At 41.7% G+C, this 26,286-nt stretch overlaps 3 protein-coding genes across 4 annotated transcripts; 2 read left to right on the top strand and 1 right to left on the bottom strand.

Annotated features, from left to right (window-relative positions):
• The first annotated feature begins 32 nt into the window (after positions 1 to 32).
• Positions 33 to 1,734, top strand: LOC108093714 (CAAX prenyl protease 1 homolog). The gene is made up of 2 exons (XM_017193918.2): positions 33 to 143; positions 202 to 1,734. Exons 1-2 carry the CDS (start codon positions 33 to 35, stop codon positions 1,465 to 1,467), a joined length of 1,377 nt encoding a protein of 458 aa, XP_017049407.1. The 3' UTR covers positions 1,468 to 1,734.
• On the top strand, positions 1,489 to 2,644 carry LOC108093720. The gene is made up of 3 exons (XM_017193928.2): positions 1,489 to 1,598; positions 1,808 to 2,251; positions 2,306 to 2,644. The coding sequence occupies exons 1-3, from the start codon at positions 1,528 to 1,530 to the stop codon at positions 2,556 to 2,558; spliced, it is 768 nt and encodes a 255-aa protein (XP_017049417.1). The 5' UTR covers positions 1,489 to 1,527; the 3' UTR covers positions 2,559 to 2,644.
• Positions 2,540 to 25,155, bottom strand: LOC108093719 (calbindin-32). 2 transcript variants are annotated; one of them, XM_017193926.2, is made up of 12 exons: positions 24,202 to 25,155; positions 13,824 to 14,037; positions 13,500 to 13,585; positions 13,333 to 13,422; positions 12,222 to 12,308; positions 12,000 to 12,140; positions 11,672 to 11,727; positions 11,558 to 11,603; positions 7,078 to 7,089; positions 4,421 to 4,477; positions 4,277 to 4,348; positions 2,540 to 4,221 (listed from the first exon to the last, which is right to left on the bottom strand). In XM_017193926.2, exons 2-12 carry the CDS (start codon positions 13,972 to 13,974, stop codon positions 4,075 to 4,077), a joined length of 945 nt encoding a protein of 314 aa, XP_017049415.1. In that variant the 5' UTR covers positions 13,975 to 14,037; positions 24,202 to 25,155; the 3' UTR covers positions 2,540 to 4,074. The 2 variants fall into 2 exon arrangements, with proteins under 2 accessions (XP_017049415.1, XP_017049416.1); XM_017193927.2 differs by lacking the exon at positions 7,078 to 7,089.
• Positions 25,156 to 26,286: the final 1,131 nt, after the last annotated feature.

The raw sequence follows: 26,286 nt of genomic DNA, 5'->3' as shown, positions 1-26,286 counted from the left end.
AGTTGTTTGTTGGGGGAACATGATAAGTTTTGATGGCATTCTACGATACTTGGCCGAAGGTAGATCCCGTCATAGTGCTGGTGGTGTTATGCCTGATCGTGTTAGTTGACCGGATCTGGGAGATGATACTCACCAAGAGACAGGTAAGTGGTGGCGGGTCCTCCGCTGGAGTGGTCACTAAGTCCGGTTCTCCGACCCCAGCAACTGGTGTGCCTGAATGCGATCATGGTGCCGGAGGAGCTGAGGGGGGTCATTCCGCCGGAGATTTACCACCGGGCCCGCATCTACGAGCTTCACAAAACGGAGCTGCAGCTCTGGAAGATCCTTATTGACCTGATCATCTCGCTTTGCGAGCTGATCCTGGGCTTCTATCCCTTCCTCTGGGGCCTGGCTACCATGACACTGCAATCGCTCACCTCCGAGGAGATCTGGATCAGCTTGGTCTTCGTGTCCTACCTGACCGTCTACATTTGCGTGAGGTTCCTGCCCGTCCTGATCTATGACAAGTGCCTGCTGGAGCTGCGCTACGGCATGTCGGGCAAGTTTCCGTGGTACCTCTACTGCTGCATCGGTGCCCTGGCCCTCCTCCTGAGCCAACTGGTCCTGCTCCCTTTGGCGGCGGGCATTGTGTTCAGTGTGCAAATCCTCGGCTACTACTTCTTCTTGTGGTTCTGGCTCTTCTGGGCCGTCTTCACCCTGCTGCTGGTCTTCTTCCTGCCCTACTGCTGTATCCCGTGCATTGGACGACAGGTCGTCCTGCCGGAGGGCACTGCTCTGTATGCGGAGGTCAAGAAGGTCTGCGACGTGGTCGGCTTCCCCATGAAGCGTGTGTTTATCATCAAGACGCGGACCATGCAGTACAGTAACGCCTATTTCTACGGGAGCTGCTGCCTGAAGAGGATTGTGATCTTCGACACGCTGCTGCTAAACAAGGGACAGGATACCAGCAATCTGCAACCCTACGAGGTGGGCAGGGGACTGACCAACACGCAAGTGGCGGGCGTGGTGTGCCACGAACTGGGCCACTGGAAGCACGGACACTTCTACAAGGCCACCATTATCATGAAGATTCACTTCTTTCTCACCATGGGGCTCTTCGGGCTGTTCTTCCATTGCCCGCAGCTGTATATGGCGGTGGGTTTTGCACCAGGACTGTGTCCCATCATCGTGGGATTCATCATCGTCCTGAGATTCGCCCTCACTCCGTATCTCACGCTGGCCAATGTACTGATGCTGTGGAACCTACGTCGCTTTGAGTACGCCGCCGATCGGTTTGCCCACCGCATGGGATACTCGATTCAACTGAGGATGGCCCTCATCAAGATCTACGCGGATCACATGAGTTTCCCGGTGTACGACACTTGCTACGCCCGCTGGCATCACACGCATCCCACGATCCTTCAAAGGCTGGCGTATCAGGAGAAGTTGGACTTCGAGGCCATTAGGGACAAACGTAGTAATCCGTGACTGGTATTTCGTCTTGTTTTTTTTTGTACGTTTTTCGAGACACCCTGTAAAATTGCCTGTATGACTCGAACACAAATTGACACGCCCCGCTGTGGGATCATTACCAAATTGGTGGTCAGCATCGACAGCGGGTGAGTTATACAAATGGAAGCGATATAACGTGGAGGAGCGATCACTGGAAATCCTGATGATCTGTGATGACACTCCACCCTTCTTCCCTTCTGTCTTTTAATCCAAAATTGTTTAAAATAAAATTCTAGAAGTATATTAGTGATTTGATTCGGGAATCATAAGCTTTATAACATATTTAATTTGGTACCCCTTAAAAAAAATCCCATAGCGAAACCTTCATTACTTATGCAGACGACACAACCCGTGCCTTCTGCCCGAATCCATCCTGGTTAAACTTTCAAAACAGGATGATGGAACTCGGTCCCATAAGCAAACCGATTTCCCATGACCAACCAAACGAGGTGGCCGCCTTTCTGGAGCGGCATTTTGGTAAAAACTCCCAACTTAGAGGTTCGATGGGATCTTCCCAGAGCTTGGCGAAGATAAATTTGGATGTGAGGAATAGTGAACTCAATTTCCAGGAAAGAGAGCCAGTTTCTTGGCACACCTGGCTGGTGGAGAAGGTCAATTTTCCGCCAACTCAGTGTGCAACGGTCAAGGAATGGAAAGATCCCTTGGTGGGAACCCGAGGGAGTTGCCACTGTTCTTGGCATTTGAAGAACTGCTCAGCCTGGAAGCTTATAATAAGCAATAAATTGCCAGATGCCAAGTGGTAGGTTCTGTTCCATTAGTATAAGAATTATTTGCTGATGATATTTTACTTTAGCTACTGCCTGCGCATCAAGAAATTAATGGACATGGCCAACAATCTCGTTGACCCGGAATGGGAAAAGGACGATTTATTGCAGGATTGTAATACCCTCTTTCCCCTGCTGACCGAGAAGGTGTTAAGTGCCACTGATCTGCTCAAGGAGCTGAACGATCTTCTCGAGCTCCAGAAGAAACGCAACCGACAGTACAAACGGCTGAGAAAATCATTGGAAAATCAAACAACTGTCGATGGAGTGCTGACCCCTTGATGTCTGCATAGATTGTATTTATTTTGTTAAAACATTTCTGTCATATTTCCATAGTATTAGACATATATCCATTTAGATGTTAGGTATTTGGTATCTTGTTGTATATAGAGAAAGTCCGTTTCGAAGCTTTACATGCAAGTGGTTTTCAACAATATCTTAGGATTAGCATAAGTATGTTATCATATAGAGCTGTATCGTAATTAGTTTATTTATAAGTTAAGTTGGCATTTTGTTGCATGTACGGGAGTACAATCGATTCTACCCAATGTCTCATTATCAAAGCTGAAAGAAATGGTTTTCAAAATTTATGCATTCCTCCATTTCATATCAAACTTTTAAAAACGAGTCCTTGGATAAACTCGTTTCAAGATTGTACCAATTTTAAAGCTTAAGTAATTAGTTGTTAGGCTTTAGTTAGTTAAATTTGAAAAAAAAAGATTGGAAACAACTCGGGAAAGGATTAGGGACTGAAACAAGTCGTAATGTATATAGCTATAGCACCTTGAAAAAACGTTAGGTAGTTCGCAGCGTTTAAGTTTCCGTTAAAGTTTAAGTTAAGTTACCGATTTGCCTAAGCAGGAAATTGAGTGGAAATGTTCGCAGCTGGCCTGATTCTGCACCTCGCAATCTCCTATTACGCAGAACCTCCGGGTGGGAAATGCAAGGACGAGTGTCTTTCGTTAACTAGATACATTTCCACCCTTCAGCTCGACAGCGGCACGTTCAAGTGGGCGATGCATTTGCATTCACCTGCATTAGTGGTGTCCACCCTCGGGTTGTTGCAAGTGGCTCTTGATTGATTGATTGATGTTCTGCGGGAGATATACATAGTACGAGTACATAATGCCGGGTGCAGGATACACCACCTGCCGATAACTGGCAAGGAATACTTTCGTTTTGCTGCGTTTAAGGGATACTGTCACAATTATCAACAACGATTATCTACAGATTGTAGCCACACATATTATAAGTTTTTATGCTTAGGTAATCTCAAATAATTCTGTATCCTTAAATATAACTACTTTATTTCGAGTTTTAATTCGTAATTAAATAAAATACTTTATGCAAATACACATAGAAAATATAAATACACATATAATATAATATAATATAATATAAAATCGATGTACTGATCTTGATGTTATCGTTTCTTAATTGTTTACTTTAAGTGGCTCGATTTAGAGTTGCAAGTTGTTTGATTGGATAAGATTCCTTTTTGCTTTGACTTTGGGGAAATATACTCTCAACTTCTTAACGTACGATAAACATTTATTTAAGATTGAAACATTAATATTAGATTTATGTTACCAATAGCTTCGTTTCGGTTTTGGATCGACATTCGCTCTCTCGATCCTCCCCGATACCAAAATCTTTTTTGTGCCGCCCCCTCGGATGCAGCTCTAAAGTAAACAATTGCCTCGAAGCCCTCGTGGCCTCATTTCTGGATTTCCCTCGTTCGGGTGACAAAAATAGAGTTGGCTTAAATCTCTTTGTGGCTTGCTCTCGACCTCCCGTCTTACTCCTCGTCGTCGGGCGATATTTTGGCCAGTGTCAGCAGGATCATAGTCAGTTCCTTGCGGGAGATCTTTCCATGCTTGTCGGTGCCCACGCCCCGCATGATGGTCTCCTCGAAGGCGGCCAGATCCTGGGCATCGTAGTCGTCCTGGAAACAACAAACATTTAGCCTAAACCCAGCCCCTCCTGTAGTCGCAACCTACCTTCTTGACCAGCTCCAAAAGGTCCTTGAGGAAGCCTTTGAGCTCCTCGTTTTCAATGGTGCCACTGTTGTCCTGCGTTTATAAAATGAATTTCAAAATTATACATACATTCGGATCTAGCTCTTTATTTGCTGATTTACTTACACGATCGTATAGCGAGAAAACCTTTTCAATGTCTTCCTTGGTCAGCTTGGTGGCGCCCTGTGGGTGTAAAATTATATTAATTAGTGTGATGTTCCCCAACGAAACTCCTTCATATAAATATCTCACATAAAGGTTTATTTATAAGTTTGGTGTGCAACTGAGATTTGGCATACTTTTCAATAAAACAAAAAATTGATTTCATTTGTTAATAAGGAAAAGAAGTATTAGGGCGTTATAGTTCAAAAATCAAAGGGACTGATTTTAACTAAGCAAAATAGTTTTTCTTGTATTTTAAGTATGCTAAATCCACAATCGAGGTGAAACAAATGTACCACAAATATTAAAAGGTTATGGGATAATTTAAAGCATACTTCTTAGAGTTTCATTTTTGCTCAGATTATCCTGCAACTTTTCAAATGACAAGTCTGAATCAATGGTTTTCCCCTAATACATTATATACCAAGCTACAAGTTGTGGTGTGTGTTTTGTGCGAATTTGGGTAGAATTGGTTATAAACAAAGCGGCAAAGTCATGAACTCATGCAAATATAGGCAATTATAATTAAAACATGCTCTTATGGATTTAATTACACACGACAAATCTCACTTAAGAGAATCTCAAGGGAGTAGAAAGTAGCATATCAGGCAAGAAAAAAGTATTTCGGAATTCAAACTCATTCGTTCAGCTTATGGCTAAAACTAATTATGCTAAATGAAACATACTGCCAATTAAATGTGTTTTCTGTCGTTGACATTCGCTAATTAATATGAATTATGGCTCACAGGTACAGCAGATTTGTCTTTAGCCTTCGCCTCTCTCATTTGGGATTGCCCGGATGTGTTTTCCACGAGGGAAACACGAAATTTATCGATTCCATTTGCACCCGGCAAATGGCTCGAATTATTTTCCTCCCTATATGTAAACCCCATTCACATACACTCCCACACTTCCACACAATCATGCAGTTTGTAATTTTGGGGGTTATGCAATGTGGCCAAGGTGGCGCCTCAAGTTCAAAGTTTTCAGTAATGCACTGAGCCAAAAATCAAACAGTAGGTATATAAAAAGAATTTGCAAGTAGTGTTATAACGAATAATACAAATGAAATAAAAACAGTTTTAGATCTTGATAAAAATCCTACATATATATCTCTGAACCTTAGACTTTTTTCCAGTGCACGAAAGGTACGAACGAAAAGCTGCGAGGTGGAACTTAAGGTTTTGTTTTCTTCATCCTTGGGAAGTCTGATAACATTTGTTTTACTGGCGCCTTGAAAACGCAGTTGGCGCATTCTTTGTGCGTTCTTAACGGGATTAGAAACCCATTAAGTGGGAACCCTTTTCCGCTTAAGCTTTAAAAAATGTGCTTAGCCTGGCGTTGTAAATTGCGAACCCGCTTCCACTTAGCGGTGGCAAAGCTCCTTAAATTGAATTTTTCACGGGCTTGAAAACACATATTTTTCTCGTTTTTTGGCATTTTTGTGTGGCCTGGCTCTTTGTCAAATTGCTGATACTTAAGCCGAATTGCGCCTTGAACGTGATGTGATGTGATGCCCACGCCCACACATCGATGAAATGAAGTAATTATTTTACACTTCAACACTTTGAAAAGCCGGCGTCGGCAGAGAGCGTGTCAGCCTGCGGCTGCCATTATCCATATGGCACTGCCACAAAATATATATCCGACCCCGCACCTCAGCCGCCGAACTCAATGACTAAATTATGCAAAAGGTTCCCATGGAGGATGGAGGATGGGGGATGCGAAATGGGGGGCCAGGAGCCAGAATTCCACATCAACGTGTAATTTGTGCGGACCTCACATCGTTAAGGCCAAAGCCGTTCACGTACCGGTTCTCGGGATGTGTTAAGTGGGAAATGGGGTGGACCGACGCCATCAAAAGTCTAATTAGTAGCTCATAGCTATCATTCTTTGGTGCGAGATGCCCTGCGGTTGGGGTCCCACTTCTGGGTTGAAAAGGCTTAGGGCGAGGATCCCATCCTAAAAATGGCCATATTGCAAATTACTCAAACTTTTACTGGCGCAAAGTTTTAGTTCCTTATTGCTAATAAGCAGTGAGCCTTTATTAATTACTTCGAAAATAAGCACTAAAAATAGTTGGTTTTCGGCTATCACAGAAATAATTTAAGACGAAAGTGTTGGTGGCTTAAAATCACTTAATATAATATATGACTCAATTTCATTTATACTTGTATTCAATTTATTGCGCGTGATAAATATTTTTTATATTTTTGGGGGACTTATAGTGGTTATCACTGCAAAAACATTAAAATATTCAAAAAAACAGAAACGATACGTTTGCATGCGCTACACTCATGCATTTCTGCGAATAAACAAGACTTTTCCAAGCCAATTAAAGCATTTAAGTGGTTTTCGTTTTTCATGTTTGGTTTGTATGCTGAATAGGATGGAAAAACAAGCAATCGACACAAAAATACCAATTCAATCAATGGAAATTCTTGAGCTTTCATCAAGTGTGAAACAAAAAACGATTGTGTAAAGCACAAAATTATACAGTTTTATTGAGAGTTTTAATGGGCCACCGTTGTCTATTATCGTTATTGTACCCACATGAGTTCGTTTTTTAAGGGGCTCTTTTAGTTGTTTGAATGCTTGATGATGGGGTGAAAAATACTTACATCAATGCCCTCCTTTAGTGTGTGGTTTTATTTATATACGTTTTTATGTTTTTTTATATTATTTCATCGGTTTTGGTTTTGTTTGCAGGAATGTAAATAAGTAGTTTGTGTATTGTTTTACGAAATATTTTTGTTTGTTTTCATTGTTGGCAGTGCAATTGGTTGCAGATTGTTGTATGCAAATTTTTGTATATACAGCACATGGCAAAAAGTTTTGATTTGCGGTAATTGTTTAGTTATTTCAGAGTTGATTTTCAAATTGCATTTGTGAGATAAGTCGGAAGTTAAAGGTGGCAGCCCAAAATGTTATACACCACGTGCACGGTATAGTTAATTCGGTTATTTTGTTTGTAGTTTGGTTATTGTTATGTTGTTGGTTTTGAAATAAAAATGCACAAGATTATAGAAGTATATGCAAAGATATATAGAATATTGTTATGTTCATATAGATACAGATGGCATAGAGGAGGTAGGCGGGGGGAAACGAAAAAGATATATATAGAAGGTTAGAAAAGTCGTAAACTAAAATCAAACAGTTTGTTTAAAGAAAATCAAAGCGGCAAATCAACTATTTATTCTAATTTGCCGCCTTTGATCTGCTTTTATATTTATAAAAATATATTTCTGTTTTTAGGCTAAAGTTTTATTGTCTTAGAAAGCTAAGAGATCTAAGATCTGGATGCAGCAAAACTAAAAGTGAGATATATTAAGTATACGCCTAGTTGAACGAAAACTAAGGAAACGCATTACCAATTAGAGAGCAAACTATATCTGCTGGTTAGTTCATTTCTTTGAATTCACACTAATTGCAAGTTTGGAAGGAACTAATAAGATATTCAAACAAACAAAAAATGGTCTGTGCCGCGTAGTCACGTTTTCACTTAGTCGACTCTGCTGTTTTGTTTATTTGCTGCACCGGAAAACCCGCAAAACATTGAAAATAAGGCGACTGGCAAAAGCCAAGTGTACTCGGTAGCTTCGCCCAATGTCCTGCTGTTTTTCCGTGCCCCGTGTCTCCTTTTCTGCTGTCCGCACCTATTGCCATTTCCAGTGGCTTTTCCTGTTGCAGCACATTATGTCACTGCTCGTTGCGGTGCATGCGGCGAATACGTGATGTGCATTAGCATAACGCTTTCTGGCACTTTTGGCCACCAGCCAGCAATACACTGTGCCACATAATTGGACGCCCGGAGACAGAGTTTCAGCTTAGTCCCGAAGCTCCGCCAAAAGTTTTGAACCCTGGGAAGCTGCATAAAACTCGGAGCCCGGTCCGCTGCGGTTATCAAAATGCTGATGCATGCCTTGGCTTTTATGGTCGCAGCAAATTATATAAAAGTAATAACTGCACCTTGGTAAATGTGCTGGAAATGCCTATTTTATGGCTGCCTGAGCCCCGGCTGCCTGCATTTTATGGCTCCTCATAACGGCCGACTTACGGTGGCTCGAGTATCTGGAATGTACGCATATCGCCCGTGGTCAGGTATCCGGTTTCCCGCCTTAGGATTCACTGGCTCGGAACTGAACGGAACGGAACGGAGAGACAGCTGCCATGTCCGCAGCGGGTTTTCGATTAAGGCCCAGCTTGTCCCGCTACATTGTTATGCATGACTCTCGATGCCCCGCTCCCGGCGCCAATAAAACCCAAATAAAATGTCGTTTGTGCTGCGAGCTGTAACAATGAGCAAATATGCGGCTCGCCCGCACCGAACACTGAGCATTGTTCGTTGTGCAATCCTGCGGCTTCTTCTGCTTTTCGCTTGGACTGCTGCACCACTGAGTGCACATCGCAACATTGCTCATGTTCTTGCACCCGAAAGGGCTTCCCCTTGCCACGGACGGAGCGGCAACGTCCCGTTGAAAGGACATGCGAGCTGCATTTGAATGTTCAACTTTCCATTTTAAAATGGAAAGCGTGCAGGGTGCGGGCTGACATGAAGCTGACTTCAATATGTTTATTCTGGTTGGGAAAACAGTGAAATAATATTACTTGGTCTTGGCAAAGTCAGGACCCTCAAATAAGTGTTTGCCTTTCGGTATTATATTCTATATTTCTGAATCTATTGAAATAAGTTAGCCAGAGATTAAAATCCCACTATAATTACCTTTGAAATTTTAGAACTAAAGAGATTTGCGTGTTTTTTGTGACGTGCTGTAATGAAAATGCCAATTTTCGTTAGCCACATCTCCCGATTTTTCATTTAGTTTCCGAACAGGGCGTGGGAGTGCCGAGCAGCCAACAAAGTGATTTAGTGCAATGGGAATCCAATTGCAATTCAAACCCAACACAAAGTGAGCACAGGCTGAATGCAACACTTTTGATTTTGATACCACTGTTGGAGGCGCCACCTCCGCCACTCCACCAATTTTTCAGCCATCGAACTTTTGGGCAACGGCTGCCAATGAGCAATGAGCGTCAATGCGACTGAAGCACGTACATTTGCAGCAAATAACAATAAGGGCTCTCAGTGCCTTCCGATTCCCCTCCTTCAGAGCGTTTTTCTGTGGATCTAGCCCACTTGATTGCCAAGAACAACACCGACAGCCGAATGGAGGTGGTTTTTCTTTGCCGCTCCACAGACCGTACACATGCACGAGTATGTGGCGATGTAGTTCATGTGGCAAACAGCAAAAAGGAAATCCAAACACAAGGACGAACACGAGAAAAAAGAGTTCCAACGCCCAAGGCGAAACGCGATTCGGAAAATTTGGAAGGGGCTGGCTCAGCAAATTGGGAGTTTAAGGCCGAAGGACCAACATTTATTTCCGCCAGCCCTTATTAAGTAGTATAGTACAGTGGAACACTCGTTAGTAGAACCCAATTCTGCCTAAAAAAATTAATGGAAGCTCGTAATTTGATTTGAAATGCAATGTTAGTCTTGGCTGTATTTCAAACATCCTAAATCTTTAGTTTCTCAATTCAATCCCATTCCCAGTAGATTTAAAATAAATTTCACCACAAATTTATCAATTTGAGGCCGGCATAAATTTTGCAGAATTTTCTGCCGATAAGACTTTTTCCGACATCTGCTGCTGTGAGCAAATAAAAAGGATTCCTGGTGCTGGGATGTCCCTATTCCTTGCCAGCATGCTTAAAATGCGAGAGCGGAAACATGCTCGAAATACACACACTTTTGGCCAAGTTTTGGCCCGCGGGAAGTTACGTGACATTCGGAGGCAGCCTCAAATGCAGTGACTCTGCTTCATTTAACCGCATTCGGCATCATCAGCATTTGGGCAAGTCAAAATGGGTTCGTAGAATTTCCCGGGGGACTTTAAGCCCGAACATCTGCCGGCAGTGGCCAGAAAGTTTGTTTTCATAACACCACATGGCTTTTCATCTGCTAATTGCTCGGCTGTCTGTCTGAGGCAAACTAATAATAAAGTATTTAATGGCCGGCCATTTGGGGACTTTCCACCTTCTGTTTATGCAGTGGTTGCTGTTTAGCTCCTCAGTTTTTACTACCCAATTCAAATCACATCAAATCTGTTGACGCTCGAGCAGAAACTGGGAACTCAGGAAGCCTCTGCTTTCGGAAATTGATTTCGCCAGCTCCCACGCATTTTATTTCGCCGAAAAGCGAAAGCACCTGCCAGTTTCAGCTGAGCTTTGCCATTTTGCTTCGTTTATTTTTACGATTGCAGACAATACTTCTTGCTTCTGTTCCTCGGCGGAACAGCTATTTCTGACTTGGCCATAGCTTTATTTGTTGCGACACGAAGGGAATTGGCTCGAGGGAGCGCGGGTTGCGATGCGAACATTTTTTATTACGCCCACAACTTTCAATGTGGCATTCAGTGGCACATTTTTGTTGGAAAGCGGGGATAGCGGGAGAAAAATAAATAGTGGCTTTGTCCCTTTCAAATTTTGTGTTTGCTGATCTGCTGAGCGAAAGTATAAAGCCCCAAAAGGGTTCACTGGTTCGAATTGCTGTGCGAAACGAAGCCAATTCAGAAATCTATTCAGAGAGGCTGAACCAAACAAATAAAGCCCCTAAAAAACGCATTTTCCTTTCGATACCATTTTGCTTTTCAAACCATTTACTTTAACAGGTTTTTTACTGAACGACTAGTTTTTATTTGTTTTGCTGCACGGAAATGCATTGAAGTGCAGTTGCGAGTTTATAAGTAATTGTTTTTTATTCACCGAGCTACACTTGGCACAGACATTGTACAAAATAATAAGTGAACCAAAATAGCATCACAAAATAAAAAGTCATTGCTGGATTGAGTTTGTTGCAAAGCTAAGTTATTCAGAAAGTCAAGGCTGCAGCTAGTGAGAAACCAAAAACCAGGCTAACCTAGGTGCTAACGTGTTGTTTTCAAGGCAGGCCGAGTCTGTTTCAGTATTGCAAATAAATAATTCAACCATGTTCTGAAAACCGCGGTATCTTGACAGTATCTGCTCTTGGTAATTTCCTCGATTGAACGATGTTCTCTGGCCTCGCTGGAAGCCATTGGCATATCGCCGCTTGTCACTTACCTTAAACACCTGGCGGCAAAGGAAGTTCTCTTTAACCGGAAGCAATCTGCAATAAATAAGTTAGTTGGCTGGCTGCTGCCTGGCTTTTGGGCTTGCGACTTCGAGGACACTTACTTGGCCATCTCCGACAGCTGCAGTCGTCCGTCCTTGTTGGCGTCAAATACCTGGAGCTGAAAGGCACAACAGTTGGGCATTACACACATTATTGTCGGCTAATATGAGGACTAAATTATTTACACCACTCTGTGTCAATTGCAAATGTCGTCGCATCTGCCAATAATCACAGTAATGTTGTCAGAATGGTTGTTTTGGTTAGGTACATAATCACTTTCTACTAGGAATGGTACTTCATTTGCTTGATTGCACATGCTGAGTTCCTAGAAATTCTATTACCCACTCTTCGTATTGTATAACAATAATAGGAAATCTCTGGATTACTCACCATGGTATCGGTGTACTCAATGAGCTTGTCCTCGGACACGTCGTTGATCTTTTTGGCCTCTTTGAGCAAGTCGCGCAAGAAATTCTTGAGCTCATCCGCCTCGATGTAACCCGAGTTGTCGGTGTCGTATTCACGCCAGATCTGGTTTAATTGAAAACGAGAAGGATTGCAAATTAATTGGGGAATTTCAGGGGTCAGCATTCCGGAGGCATTGTCACCTACCTTCATGAATTCAACGCTGGATTCCAGGGGATTATCGAAGCGGAAGAGCAAAAGGAAGTTCTCCTCCATCGGCAAAAGCTGAGCAAGCTGCAAAAAATACCTTTGTTTCAATGCGTGACTTGACAATTAAATGCGTTATAAACAGAAGTGTGCCGGGTGGCTTTCCTCGCTTATTTTCCGGTGCATTGCTTGGAAAGCGAGGAAATCTTGATGCACTTTCATTAGCGAACGGCAAACAGCCGGAAAAGTTTCGTCCCACGCATTCGTTAAAACTTTCCGGCATAATTTAAGTGTCGAATTGAAGCTCTTACCCTTCACTTGTAATCAGCCGTGGCCGGGAAAACTTTATAATTCGCCCAGTGACTGCGGTATTTGCATTTTCATTTGATGCTGGTAATTACTGCACTATCGCAATTAAAGTTTATCCCCGGGCCAAGCTCCTGTTGACAAGCCAGTAAACAGCGGGCATGAAGCAGAGATCCGTTTCAATCGATCGATGTTCGACGTGGCGTATGAGTAATGCGGACCACATGAATTATGAACGCGAGGTGCCTTTGTACTGCCAGCAACCTTAATCAGCAATACACGGGGGCCCTGCTACTTGAACTTTTCACTTTCCACTTTTCTTTCCCGAAACTTTCTTTTTCTGGCGCTCATTTATCAAAAGTCCATTGTGCAGGCTCGCCCTCAAGTGCGCCTTATTATTTGTACCATTCAAACAGCGCAGAGAAATCTCCTTTCAATACTCCGTGCGGCTGCTGCCGGTCCAACTTCAATTAAAAACTCATTTAATGTGGCCCCCACAAAATAAGGGCGAGCGAGGGAAAACTTTTTTCGGGCCAGACCTTGCACAGAAAGTTTATTTTTCTCCCGGGGAAAACGCCAAATAATTTATAGGTTTCCAGTGGGCCGAGACATTTAAAAACCAATTTGAAAACGGCAGCGGCGCCGCCACGACTCAAGGAAACGTCATTTGGAGTACAAAAAGACAACATACTGGCAACATTGCGCATACGACACGGGGTCCCCATCAAACCGAAATTTGTGCCCGAATGTGCGGTCAGTTGTGGGTTGTAAAGGCAAGGAAAGTGCTGCCTTTGGTAATACGAACCTCTCTGATATCGATTTTGCCATCCTGATTGTCGTCGTAGGCCTCCATGAAGCAGGACTTCAGCTCCTCGAGCATGGTGTCCGTAACAGCCTGTGGGGTTTGAGCACAAAGATTAAGATGCAGTTGAACAGTTGGGTTAAGGGAGTTCCACTCCACTCCAAGCTCACCTCCGGGCTGATGTCTGTGGCGTTGGCACTCGACACGAACTCCCTCAGAAAGCCATCGAGCTCGGTGCCCTCAATGTAGCCGTTTCCTGAGGCGAACAAAGGGAAAGGTAACAATGGCAGTTTCAGTTCAATCCATTAACTTTGTAGTGTTATCCAAATAGCTTCGGGTTTATCAGTGGGGATATAAATATTAAGCAATAAAATGTTTTCAATTGGTCAACCTGCGGACCTTTGCTGCCGGTGTGGGCAACCTTTCGTACAGTTCTGACCCAGATTTGGTTGTGGATGGCCCTTATTAAGTCGGTCCAAGGTCTGTGGACTTACCATCTTTGTCGTAGTGCGCCCAGACATCCATGAACTGGTTGGCCGAAAGCTTCTTGAGTTCCCGGGACTCGGGATCGCGATACTGGCGCATGAAGTTGTGCGCCTTCTCGATCTGAACGCGTTTGGCGGCGGCGGCAGCGGCTGAATCCATTTTTAGTTATTTCTTCTTGGGGCTTACTTGTCCTTGCCGAGAAACGTGATGCTGGGCAATTGCCTGAGGAAGAGGAAGGAGGAATAGAACAATTAATTTGCCGCCATTAAACGCTATGTTCGCTGTCTGGGGAAAAGCCAGTTGACAGCGCAGCTGAAACTGTCAAATTAATAGTATAAAACAGAGCACACGAATGCGGATACATATGGTGGCACACTGTGGTGGTGGGTGAGAAATGGCCGCAGCGGGACTCCCACTGCAGCGGAGGAAGCGTCGACATTGCATTCGTGGGCGGGGAAGCCCCGCCGCTGAAATGAGACAGGACGTCACCTCCACGCGGCCCCCCAGCGACCCCCTCGCCCCCGCTTGACACCGCCCCTGCTGTCACAAGTCATTGTGAGTTAAATACACCAGCAGAAAGGCGGAGAAAAACAAGAAATGTAAACAGAATTGCTGTACAAACCACGTCTGCAGTTGCCCCGTGGGTGGGTGGCACTAAAAATAAGAATGGAGAACCCTGGGCTTAAGGCGGGGCCGCCAGATGATGTTGGACTGAAAAGAAGCTGCGGCTCGGAGGAGAACACTTGCAAAAATAATTACGAGACGAGGCTCTGCTTAAGTAAACCTTGCGTGCAAAGCTTGTCCTTCGTTTTTTTATATTTTGTACCAGCTTTAAAATGGCAATGTTCCATTTAAACTCTGTTAATAAAATAATGAAATTCAAAGGCTTATATATTGTATCAATAGAGTACTAAAGCTTCTGTTAACCCAGCCATAATTCTTTGCGATTTAATTACGTGAAATACATAAATCTTCAAGCCAAGAGATGGGATGCAAACGCATTTGAGAGCAAACAAATTAATTTTAACAACGATTCTAGGGGGAGGCATCTAAAGCTAAGCTCGGCTTTAGTGGACTTTGAACGGAGTCTGTTTGGCTTGGTTTTAGCCAGCTCGGCTGTTCGTTTCCCCGGCATCCGGATATATATTATAGTATAGTATGCGGTGTGAGTCGTTGGATCGTTGACAGTTTGCCGCGGTCGCTCCTCTGTGGCTAACACAACGCTCTGAATAGAGGAGCCGTGAGCATAAATTTGCAGCAGCTGTTGCCACTAAATGAGTTTCGCAATGCACACTGCTCTTTGGAGCTAGAGAAAATCGCCACTAATTTTGAGCAAGTGTTTTTCTTTTACAAAAAACAAAGGATAATATGAAGAAAAGATAATCTTGGGTGATTTTAAATCCACAAAGGGAAGTTTGAAGATGTTTTTTCTATGAATTTGCACAAAAGCAACATTTCTGATTCCATTCGTACTGCCTCGTTAACTTAAATTGCTTGCCATTTCCCGAAGACATTGGGCACTGTGCAATAATCGCATTAGGACCAACTTGTTGACTGTCCCCCTATTGTTTATCGAACTCGCTGCCAATATTAACTTTTCATTTAATTTGCAGCGAAACTTTTCGCATTGTGCGCGAGTAGTTTGGGAACTCGTGTTATCTGCCGGCGGAACAAGTTGCCCGCATTAACCGGCTGCCATGATGGCCATTACCTGCAAACGCTTTCGTTAAGGCCGAGCGAGAGGACTTTTCCGCTTTTCCTGCCGAGCCATTTTATGGCCTGCAAATTGCATTTCACCCACTGCAATGGCTTCGGGCCTCCTTAGCCTTTATTCCACTCCACAAACATCCTTTGTTGTCCTTGTTTTTACTTGTGTGTGTATGTTAGAGTGGGAAGTGCTGGAACTGTATACGTATTTATACGATTATAGCGGAATGCTGGCCGAGAACTTTTGCAATCCAGAGTGCAATATGGCAAATACCTTGGCCCCGCTCCAACTGCCAGCTAATGTTGCCCCGGGCTCCAAGGGTTAAGTTACGGCTTTAATATAAATTGTGTAATGAGCTGTATGCCAAGCAGCAAGGTACTTGACTGGCGAAAGCGAGATTTTGCATAGAAAGAGCCCTGCAGGAATCCCAAATGGAAACTTGAGCACTTTCTGTGTGAAATTTAAATATTAATGGACCCCCTGAAGGCAAAAAAATGCAAAACTTTAAAGTAATTAGGGACGTAAATTCCTAAGGTTTCAATGATTTGCAAAGGGTGTTATACTTTCAGTCAGGAAGCCAGCTCTATTCTTGTTTGTTTTATTGTTAGGTAAGAATGTCTATTCAAAACAACCACAACGTAAAAGAAAAACTTTAAAATCTATTTAACGGCCGAAAAGGGCAATATAAAACCTTTCAAAGAAATTGTCTGTAAGCAACAATTCAATTGTACCTGTCTTTTTCAGAATCCAATTTCCTTCCAATCGAAAGGCTAAAACAAAAGAAAAGCCTATGGCAATAGCTTTTAAGTTATGCTATCTTAGTCCGAGATTGAGCATTTAGAATAAATGGGAAAACTTTTAAAATTGTAGTTTAAAATTGAATTCCTCTAAGCTACGGAAATACACTTTATATTTATACTTCTTTCAATATAAATAAGCCACAATTCGATAAAGGTTACATAAGTTGAAAAGTATAGCCACAGCCAAAATCTCGGATTTAATACTTATGCAGCAATAAGTTTGAATAGACGAGAAAACTTTTAAACTTCTGTTTGCAAATAGCTAGTTGAATCCTCCATACTTTTTGGCCTACAAATTAAATCAATAAAACAACCATAAAGCAAAAAGGGAAGTAAAATTCTGCAGATAAAAAGTTCTTTCCACGAAACCGCGGCGAGGAGTCCCCAAGGAAATAAACTTACTTGGCAACTTCGTATTTAAATATTCTTTCGGCGCAGCGAATCAATAGGTTTCGGATATTGAACGGGAAATATTTTTGGGCAGGCCAACGTCACTAATGGCCGCCTTGCATGGCAAAAGGCAAAACGGTAAGGAGACCTTTGGGCCAGAAACGCAGATAAGCAAACCGAAATTGTCAAGCCTCGTTGGCCGCATTGCATAAGCCGCGGCTTACACTCAATTCTCAGCTCTCGGCCTTTTGCTCTCGGTTTACGCTTCTCAGTTCTTGGCTTTTCTCGGGCGCGTGCTCGAGTGGTTGGGGAAAAGTCGGGGAGGAGCAGGGAAACTGCTTACCTGTCAATGGGATCGCCCTGTCTGTCTCGCATTGGCAGTGGCTCACAAAGGCCACCCACTTTTCTAGGCGAAGCCTGCGCCAACCTTTTCCCCACTCGCCCGATGGGCATGTCCTGGCTTTAAGTGCATTAAGCTCAGTTCGCAATTTAATTTAAGTGTTTCTCTGTTTATTTTCCTCGCTCGGCGGGCTATCACTTCCTCCGCATTTCCCCCTTTTCCTTTTCCTTTTCCTTTTCCCCTTCCCTTTCCTCTCCCCATTTTCCCGGTTCCCATTGCGCTTGTTGCTGGCGTGTCTGTTATTATTTCTATTTATAAACGCTTTCGCCTGGCCGCGGTTTCTGCCAAGTCTGAATTATGCATTAGTGTTTCGCCTTTGATTTGGACTGATACCTGCAGTGCGGCTAAATTTAGCTTTAGCAGCGCAAATTCTTCAATGGCTACAGACTTAAATCGATAAACAGACACCATGTGTTCGCACAATTTTATCTTATTATTTTAATTAAAAAGTGAACTTTGAAAACAAATTTAAAAACTGTTCAAAAGAAAAAATTTTCTGGAAAAACAGAAATACTTTTTCAAAAAATGTATAGATTAAGGTTTCCTTGCAGAGCTTAAGAGTTTCCCAATCCGAGTTTCTTACATTGAAATGATGATGGTTCCTTTAAGTACCCATAATTTTCTCCACCACTTATGGTTTCCCTTAATGCTATTTTGATGCCCCTTCACAGAGGTGTTAAAATCACAGTGTGTGAGCTAATAGAATCATATCAATGCTCTAATGCACCTAAAAATGCACTTAGATGAAATTTGTCGTACAATGAAGGGACTTCCGCCTCGTTCTTCCATTAGCTTCCGCGTAATAGCAAATTTCCTGTTTACAACCTGACCATAATTTTTACACTTTTACTGCACTTTCCTTGGCTTTGGCCGTGAGTGAAGCAGTTGTAAAACTAGAAGAGCGCCCCTCCAAGGAGCCGAAAGCCCCACACTTGAGGCAGCACAACCCGGGCATCTGCCACGAAATATAAATGTCAGCCAAAGTCGTATTCATAAATAATAATATGGAAAACTCCCGCTTACACACGCTCTTTACATCTGACATTGAAACATGAGCAGACAGTCCGCTGTAAAATGGATCCAAGTGCTGGGAAGCTCACGTGAATTGAAATAAATTACTGACTCACTGACTCACTGACTGACTGACTGACTGAATGAGCAACTGACTCATTGACTGAGTGGCAGAAAGTTTGCCTAAGCTTGCTTTTGTTTTAGGTACAGAGAGAGTCAAACAAATTGACCTTCACTTGAGATAATTTTTGGTTACTAAAAAACATAAATAAATACCTAAGAAATATTTCAATTCGATTAATTTAAATAATTTAGAACTATGATCTATATATATAAAAATGGAGACAAAATATGTGCGCAATCGCATCACATGAAAACGGCTTGACCGATTTGGCTGAAAATTGGTAGGGAGATAGCTTAGAACCAGAAGAAGGTTTAAGCATAAGAAAATTTTGGGAAAACCTTCTGGAAAAGTCGCTAGCGGCTCAACAGATGTACACAATGTTGTATGTAAAAAAAAAGATCATAGCTGCGTTGATTTTGTGTATCGATGAAGTCGGTAAAAAAATATTTAAACAAAAAATAGAGCGAGCTTAAACAATTTGAAATAATGCCTGCTGTTAGACGAATAGGAATTGGACGTGCAACATTGACTATTATGTTGTTAAATTGTGTTGACCAGCGAAGCGGGCACAGGACCTCTAGTTTATTATATATATATTTATATTTATTTTTTTCGCATTATCCTGAACAATTTTGGAGGCTCCACTGTGCTTAGCATTTGAAATGTAAAACACAAGGTGGTCCGCATTGTGTGCACGTGCTGGTGGGTGTACTTTGACTTGGCTCTTTGTTTTGCCTGTGTTAGCAAGTTTGAGTGCAAGGGTTTCGGCACTCACCCTCGAGTGCCTGCATTTTCCGCGGCATAATAAACTTACCCTTGGCTCGGGCCACTTTAGGCCACCGAAAGGAAACCCAAGGCCCGAGCGACGTCAGTTGACATTGACATTTCGGCTGGCAGGTCCTACGAAATATGTTTATTTATGCAGGGATGGTTATAAAAAGGAATGTTCATCAGTTAATCCCATGAGCTGGTTATTAAACTGCTGGAACACCATTGATTTGCGTGTCCGTCCACAAAAGCCGGAGATTTATCCCAAACGGCTTAGGCAGGACACAAAAGATGGGGCTGGCAAAGGTTTAATTTATGGCCCAAAGTCCAACAGACAATTTGCAAAAGGACTGACGGGAAAAACAGCTTAATTTATTGCATTACGGTTTATTTTATTTGGCCCGAAGAAATCGGCAGGAAGAGGGTTGCGGAAGCATCATAAAAATGCAGTTAAAAATTTAAATGCCAATTTGCTAGGTCGTCGCAGACCAGATGATTGCGTGCCAAGGTACGATGGATATTATGGGGAGAGCTCAAGATGAAAATCTTCCATTTATAGTGCAAATTAAGACAGGCAACTTGTCGCTGATTTACGGTCCGCATTTCCCAATTTATGGGGTGCAAAACAAATCCTAATTGCCCAAAAGTGGTCATTTCAATGGGCATAATTATAATTCACATGCTAAGCTGTTCCCCCGATGCCCGGCAACTCGCTTAATTGAATGGTTTATGGCTTTTGATTTTAATAAATCGCTTTATTTATTTTTCCTTCCTCTGCAGCGGCGAGCGATTTAGTAGGACGCCTCTGATGTTGATTTATGAACTCTGCATCGGAGATGCCTCTTCCTCCGGATCGGGCACTTTGTAAACAATTATGGAATTAATAGAACCCCGTGCAGAATTCCTTTGTAATTTACTGTCGATAATCCGCCTAATTTGTATGCCCGTGTTGAAGAAGCAATTTTCTCAATTACAAGATATAGCATCTGTTTCAGTTTCCGAATTTGCTCGATTTTTTCTGGTGGAAAGAGCGAGGTTTTGTCATGCCGAGCTGGTCAAGAGTTGTTTACGATGTGTTGCTGATGTGCCTGCTGCTCGAAAGCCTTTGTGTATTTTATTTTTCATTTGTGTTTTTCTTTTTCCCCCAACCAACGCTGCGTGCGAAAGAAAATGTGTGAAAATTCGCGGGGCCAGAGGGAAACTATTTCCAGTTGCTTCCTTTTGAGCTAGTTGAGGTGGTTTTTTTCTCACCTATTCTGACCATTTTTTGCTGCCCGATTTTAATTACATTTTATTGGTCTCTGCGGAGCGGTAATTAGTCTTGCCAACTCTGGTTAACCATTAGGATCCGTTGAATTTATATTGGAAAACACTCTACCATGAATAAATCTAAAGAACAATGGTTTTTTGCATGACGACACGCTTATTTGTTTGTCTGGCGACTGCCAACCGCTGCGCTTTAGACAGTTTTAATTAAATTCCCAGTGGGCGGAGGGAATGCGATGTCGTGCCATGAAAACTCCCCATGTGGTCATTCTTATGGATTGTTATTAGTCCCCGTCAGCTGTGAGTTAAAGCTTTCGATTCTTTCGCATGCAAACCACTTTTAGACTTTGATCCATCGAGTTTTAAAAGCAATCAAAGGAGGGGGATACATTAATAATGGTGGCTACAATGTACATGTATAGAGTGTGACATTTGAAGCAAGTCACGAATGTACACACTGCGTATGAGCAATATAAAAAGGTTGGATAACTCTTCATTTATGTGATACACAAAATAATAATCAAATCACCGGAACACCGGTTTTGTTTTACATTTCGGGGTAAAGGCACGCCGTAATGGATCTGCCTGTCACTCAATTTGGAATTTGTCACCGGAGGAGTCAGGACATGACAGTTGCGAGGGTCAGAAAAGGTTCAAAAATCAAAGGCTATAAATAACAAAATAGTATGGGTCCTGGCCATCTATATCACATTTGTGAGGAAGAAAGCCAATTGCATTTTTATAACCTGTTATAATAAATATTCCATAAAGAAATCGCCTGGAAATGAGAACCGGACAAACAGTCTGAAATTCGGCAAAAAACCTGCGTCATGTGTTTTTCTTTAGTGTTTTCTTTTGTTTTTCATGGAATTCAGGAAAAAGCAAAACCATAAAAAGATCACAATAAATGCAGACGGCTTTTGTATACGTGGATTCATGTGCATACATGTGTAGAGTACACATTTTCCACACTTGAATATTTACTTCACCGCCTTTTAAAGACTTCTTTAATGTTTATTTAGTTTGGTGACGCAACGCATAATTGCTGCGAAAAACCTCAAGTGATGATGTAAATATTTACATAGCTAATAGAAGCCACTTTTTACGCTCCTTGTGCGTAAATAATAATCAAGAAATAATAATAATAATAATAAATAATAATGGGCTTGGGGCCAAAGAGCTGTAATTAACCAGCTGGAAGTCGGCGTGTGGAAAGATTTCGGGTTCGAGTCAATACGAAAAATGTGAAAAACAACAAGAGGAAAATTATGCTGATTGCTGTTGAATCTCCAGCACTTCTGGCTCTGTTTGCTCGGACAAAATACATATTTGACAGGCCCTGCGGGGTTTTCAGGCACCGCAAGAACTTTTCCACAAAAACGCCTCGTAATTAGAATAATTATTACTGCTTGGCGCGAATGCTTTTTAATGGCACTTTCGGCTTTTGACATTGTTCAAAGATAATTACGGCCAATACCTGCGGGCGAAACTACGCAGTGCCACTTTTGGCGGGATACTTTTGAAGGAACCTTGTGTCCTGAAATTTAAGTGCTGAAATTAATAGCACTTAGCTGTCGGAAATTTTACGTTTGGGTTCGGAAAGAAAAATAGGTAGAAAGGGTTGGTTTTAACAAAGAAAAAGTTGTATGAATGAATCTCAATAAACAAAAAAATAAAACAAAATAATTATTCATGAAAAATAAAACAAAACCATAAATAATTGTTTTGTTTTTAGGAATTCTTAATTCCAGGGAAGCATTCTTCAAACCGCGCAATTTTAAATCCAAACATTCCAGAATTAATATTGAGCAAAACGTATTTTTTTGCTGCAGAAAAATAATTACCGGAAACTTAGTTTTTCTCAAGTAACTGAAAATTCACAGAGCCTATATTTATGTTGGCAAGGGAAAAATTACATCATTGCTCTCATTTTGTATTCCGAAGCCCACACAATTTAAATTGCAAATAACCCATCAATCTTGGTGCCGCTGAATAGTGCGAAATTAATTCAAATTAATGGCGATCATTGCTCATCTCTGCGTCTGTCAAATGACGTCTCCATATTTGGCCAGTGTTTGTCTTCCGCTTAATCACCAATCACCCATCCTTTTGCGAATAGCCGGCTATTTATAACCGAAATCCAACTTCCTTCCCAATGCCATTAAATTGCTAAATGCAAACAAGGCCTTCATTCTTGCCTGACAAACGTATTTATTTTGATAATTCTCTGGTTTTGATATTCCTATTTATTTTCGCTGCCCGAGAGCGCGCACAATGCGTTCCGTTCAAATCAAAATCGAGAAAAGCAAGAACAAAAACATAAGCTCCTTAGAAAAATACAAGATGGGAAATTTGTTATTTTAATGATTTGAACCTGCAATTGTTTGGTTAATCTCGCATTAAACAAAGAATGTAATTAGCAATCAGGCAGCTTGATTGAATGGGGGACAGTTTGGTTCGGGCTGGTTAGAATTGGTATTCCGCCTAATTAGCCAATTTAGCACTTGGCAGAGTGCGCTATGTAGCCATATTTTCAAGGGAACGCAGCAAAGGGTCGCAATATTTTTAGAAATTTCTCAATTATTTTAGACAGCTACCTTTCCTCTCCTGCCGAAAACATAAAAGGTTGCACACGCTTTCACAAGGTTCTATATGCCAAATTTTCATAATTCTGGTTTGAAAACAATTTCTTAAGACGAAAACGTATGCTCACATTACATTATTGGTAACATTGGGTTTCCGTAATTTGTAAAATATAAATAAATTTTCATGTGTTTTCTCATGAATTATATTTCTATTTTTTTTAGAGATCTTTTTAAGGGAAATGGGTACTGCGGTGTGGCGTTCGCGGCCTTGATTTTATCATAATTTTCAATTTGCTTTATTATATTGTGTTGCATACATTGGGGCGACTGTGGCGACGGCGAATGCAAGAGATTTCCTCAGAGGGAGATTTATGAATGAGCATAAATTAGAGGGACTCGTAAATGTTGGCACGCAGCCCCACATGCCGTGGCCACAATGTAGTGCCCATAACCATAGCATTCCCAGCCATTCCCCGCTCATTATTTGCCCCTTCGTGCTTAATTTTGCGTATGAATAGGCAAAGTCAAGGACGCAAACGATGGCGGCGACGGCATTTTAGTGACAACTTCTGCGGCTCCCGCTCGGCATACCAATGAGGGCCGTCCTCTTCTCTTAATTGAATGCGGACCCTTTCGAAAATTATCACAAAAAGGTTTACCCTTGTTTCCTGGAAAAAAATTCAGCTATCTGACACCCTTTAAGCTGCCGGCGGGTGGAAAGTAAATGTCAAAATTTTTCACTGTTGCTCTTTTTTGCGGCGAGCACGTTGAACCGATTTTCCACCTCTTTGGAAAGCCATTGCAAATTGGGCTTTTCCCCTAGAACCAAAATCAGTACCGATTTGTCGTGACTGGATTTTGTCGGCTTAGGCTAGTTCAGGCCAGATTTAAAAGGCTTTTAGCATATATTATGAAATTTAAATATTTTGATTGGATGTCGGGTCGAAAAGGGTCTGGTTTTTAAATTGCAGTTTATAAATATTAAACAGCTCATAAAAGTGAATCGTTGAAAAAATGCCGTCGCTTATGAATTGTAAACGACCAAATTATTCTGTTTGACTGTACGAATATTTCCGGGACTATATCAATAAAGGTCCTTAATTTAAAATTTTCGCTTGATAAAAACATTTTTTGAGTAGGGTTACAAAATTCACAATTTAAATATGAAGCACACACACCATTTATGTAACTTAAACAAGTTAAAATTCAAAGATGTTAAAAAACAAGTTTGTCTTGTAAATCAAATTTTTGAAAATAAGGAAAGACTTAAAGTTATTGTTTCTTTAATTTGTAGTGTGTTAAAATGCAGTAATTTTGTGGTTTAAGATATTTACTTTTTAACTGCTGCTGGCTGTTGGAATTTGTGTTAATACACTTTGCTTAACCGCTTTTGTCAATTTCGATATATAAACTTGTTTCAAACGCACGCGACGTTGGCCGTTGGTAAAACTCTTGACGGGAGATTTCTTTGGAGAACCGTTAGCGCCTAGAATCCTTTGCAGACTGTTTCGATTATGGCCAGGTCTTTTGCTTTTATCAAAGTGGCAAACTCAACACGGCGAGAGCGTAGGAGAGCGAGAGCGAAGTTTACCCGGGGCCAAATCGAGCGTAGGCGCCCGTGTTGCTGCCCCGCTTGCAACATGTTGCTGGCAACAAACTGTTGAATTGTTTTTCTTTTTGGCCAGCGTTCTCCCGTGCTTTTTGCTGGCCTGTGGTTTTGGCCCGGTCCGAAATTCTTTTCACGGTTAAATCAGAATTTTGGCTCTGTTCTCGAGATACTGCTGATTTCCAAGTAAACTTTTCGCCAGCGCTTGCAGTTATCTACAAAGCATTATAAATACACATATGAAATGATTTCCGGCAATGTTGAAACGGCGATGTTTTCACCCTCATTAGTGGGTGGCCGGGCGGCGCTGGGCTTAATTGTAGTTCCCCCAGGGCCTTTTGACTTCCAATGTTTTATCTGCATGCCATATTATAATTCACTAGAAACGAGCTTCCTTCGGCTGCCCTTCGGGCGTAGTGCGTGTGTGGATGTCTGGATGTGTGTGGGTGGGGGTTTTCCTTTTCCACTTCCCATTTTCCTCGCCCAGGCAATGTCAAGTGTTACTCATGCATGGCCGCCGAGCTTTTCCTCAGTCCCCCCTTCAGTCCACCTGGTTCTCCGCTCGCGTGCGGCTCATTCATTATTCATCTTTTACTTTTTACTTTCTGCCTTTTCTTCGTGTTCTATTATACACATGTATGTTTTGTGAGGACTACAATTAAAGTTAATTGTTATGACTCTGGAAAAGGTTCCTTTCTGACCGAAATGTAAACTAAAAGTGTTTATTAATCATACGCCCCATGTCCGCCATTGTGTGTGTTGCTTTCTAATCTTTGGGTCATATCAAAGGGACAGAACTCGGTCCATTATGCAATTGCTACTCGGTCCCGAGTGGCAGCTCACAGACATTTTCAGCCTAATTTGAAAGGTAAAACATAAGGTGAAGTTAAGCCAGCGACGACTTTATTCAGGTGAACAAATTTAAAGCTGACTGGGGTTGTTTGATGAAAATGCGGTGTTGTTTTTAAAGCGTTTTTGTTGAGAGAGGACCATATTAAAGTAACACTTACGAGAATGATTTAGCTTGGTCTTTTTCTAGATGTATAAGTGTTTAAAATATTGTTTATTTTTTATCTGTGTAGGCAAGAATAAAGTTACACTTTTGTAGGCATTCTTCAACTCGACTCCCACGTATGTGAATCTTAAACTTTGCCTCCTAAATTTTACATGTTGTAATCCAAGAAGAACAACAAGTAAAACCGCGACAGCAATCCCATTAGAAATCTCTGTGAAATCTCAGCATTAGCAACTCGACTCACGAAAGTTGGTAATAAATTTTCCTTACTAATGCGCCTCTTATCACTCAACTGACGAAGGCTAAGCAGCTTTTCCAGGGTCTTTAGGCTTACAGGGAAAAATCGAAAACAAAGGAAACCATGTGTTTGTGTATTTTGTTCAATTAAAATAATTAAATACCAAATAAATGCGCGCATAGAACAGCAGCCACAAAAAACTCAAAAATAGATTTTAAATAAGTGCCCCAAGCATGTGAACCAGTTTAGTTTTTTCCCCCAAATATCTTTGTTTACATAGCCTAATTGAAAGTATTCCTCCGCTTCACAGATTTATTTTTTTCATTGCTTGGTTTGTTTTTATTATACATAAACTAAAGCACATTTTCAATATTGAAAATGTGTAAATTTGTTAATGGGATTTTGTGGGGTCGCATGAATAATACATTAACCGAATAAAATGTAAAAGCAAAAAAAGAAATTCCAAAATTTGCCATGCAAATATGTATACCAAAGGCAGCCTCGGGAATCATCACGGCATTGGTAATGGTAACCACTTCAAATGCAGCCACAGGCCGCCT

The sequence above is a fragment of the Drosophila ficusphila genome, unplaced genomic scaffold, assembly GCF_018152265.1.
Source record: "Drosophila ficusphila isolate 14025-0441.05 unplaced genomic scaffold, ASM1815226v1 contig_414, whole genome shotgun sequence".
In the NCBI taxonomy this organism is placed as follows: domain Eukaryota; kingdom Metazoa; phylum Arthropoda; class Insecta; order Diptera; family Drosophilidae; genus Drosophila; species Drosophila ficusphila.
The sequence above is the reverse complement of the archived record's forward strand: the minus strand, read 5'-3'. Positions and strand labels throughout refer to the sequence as shown.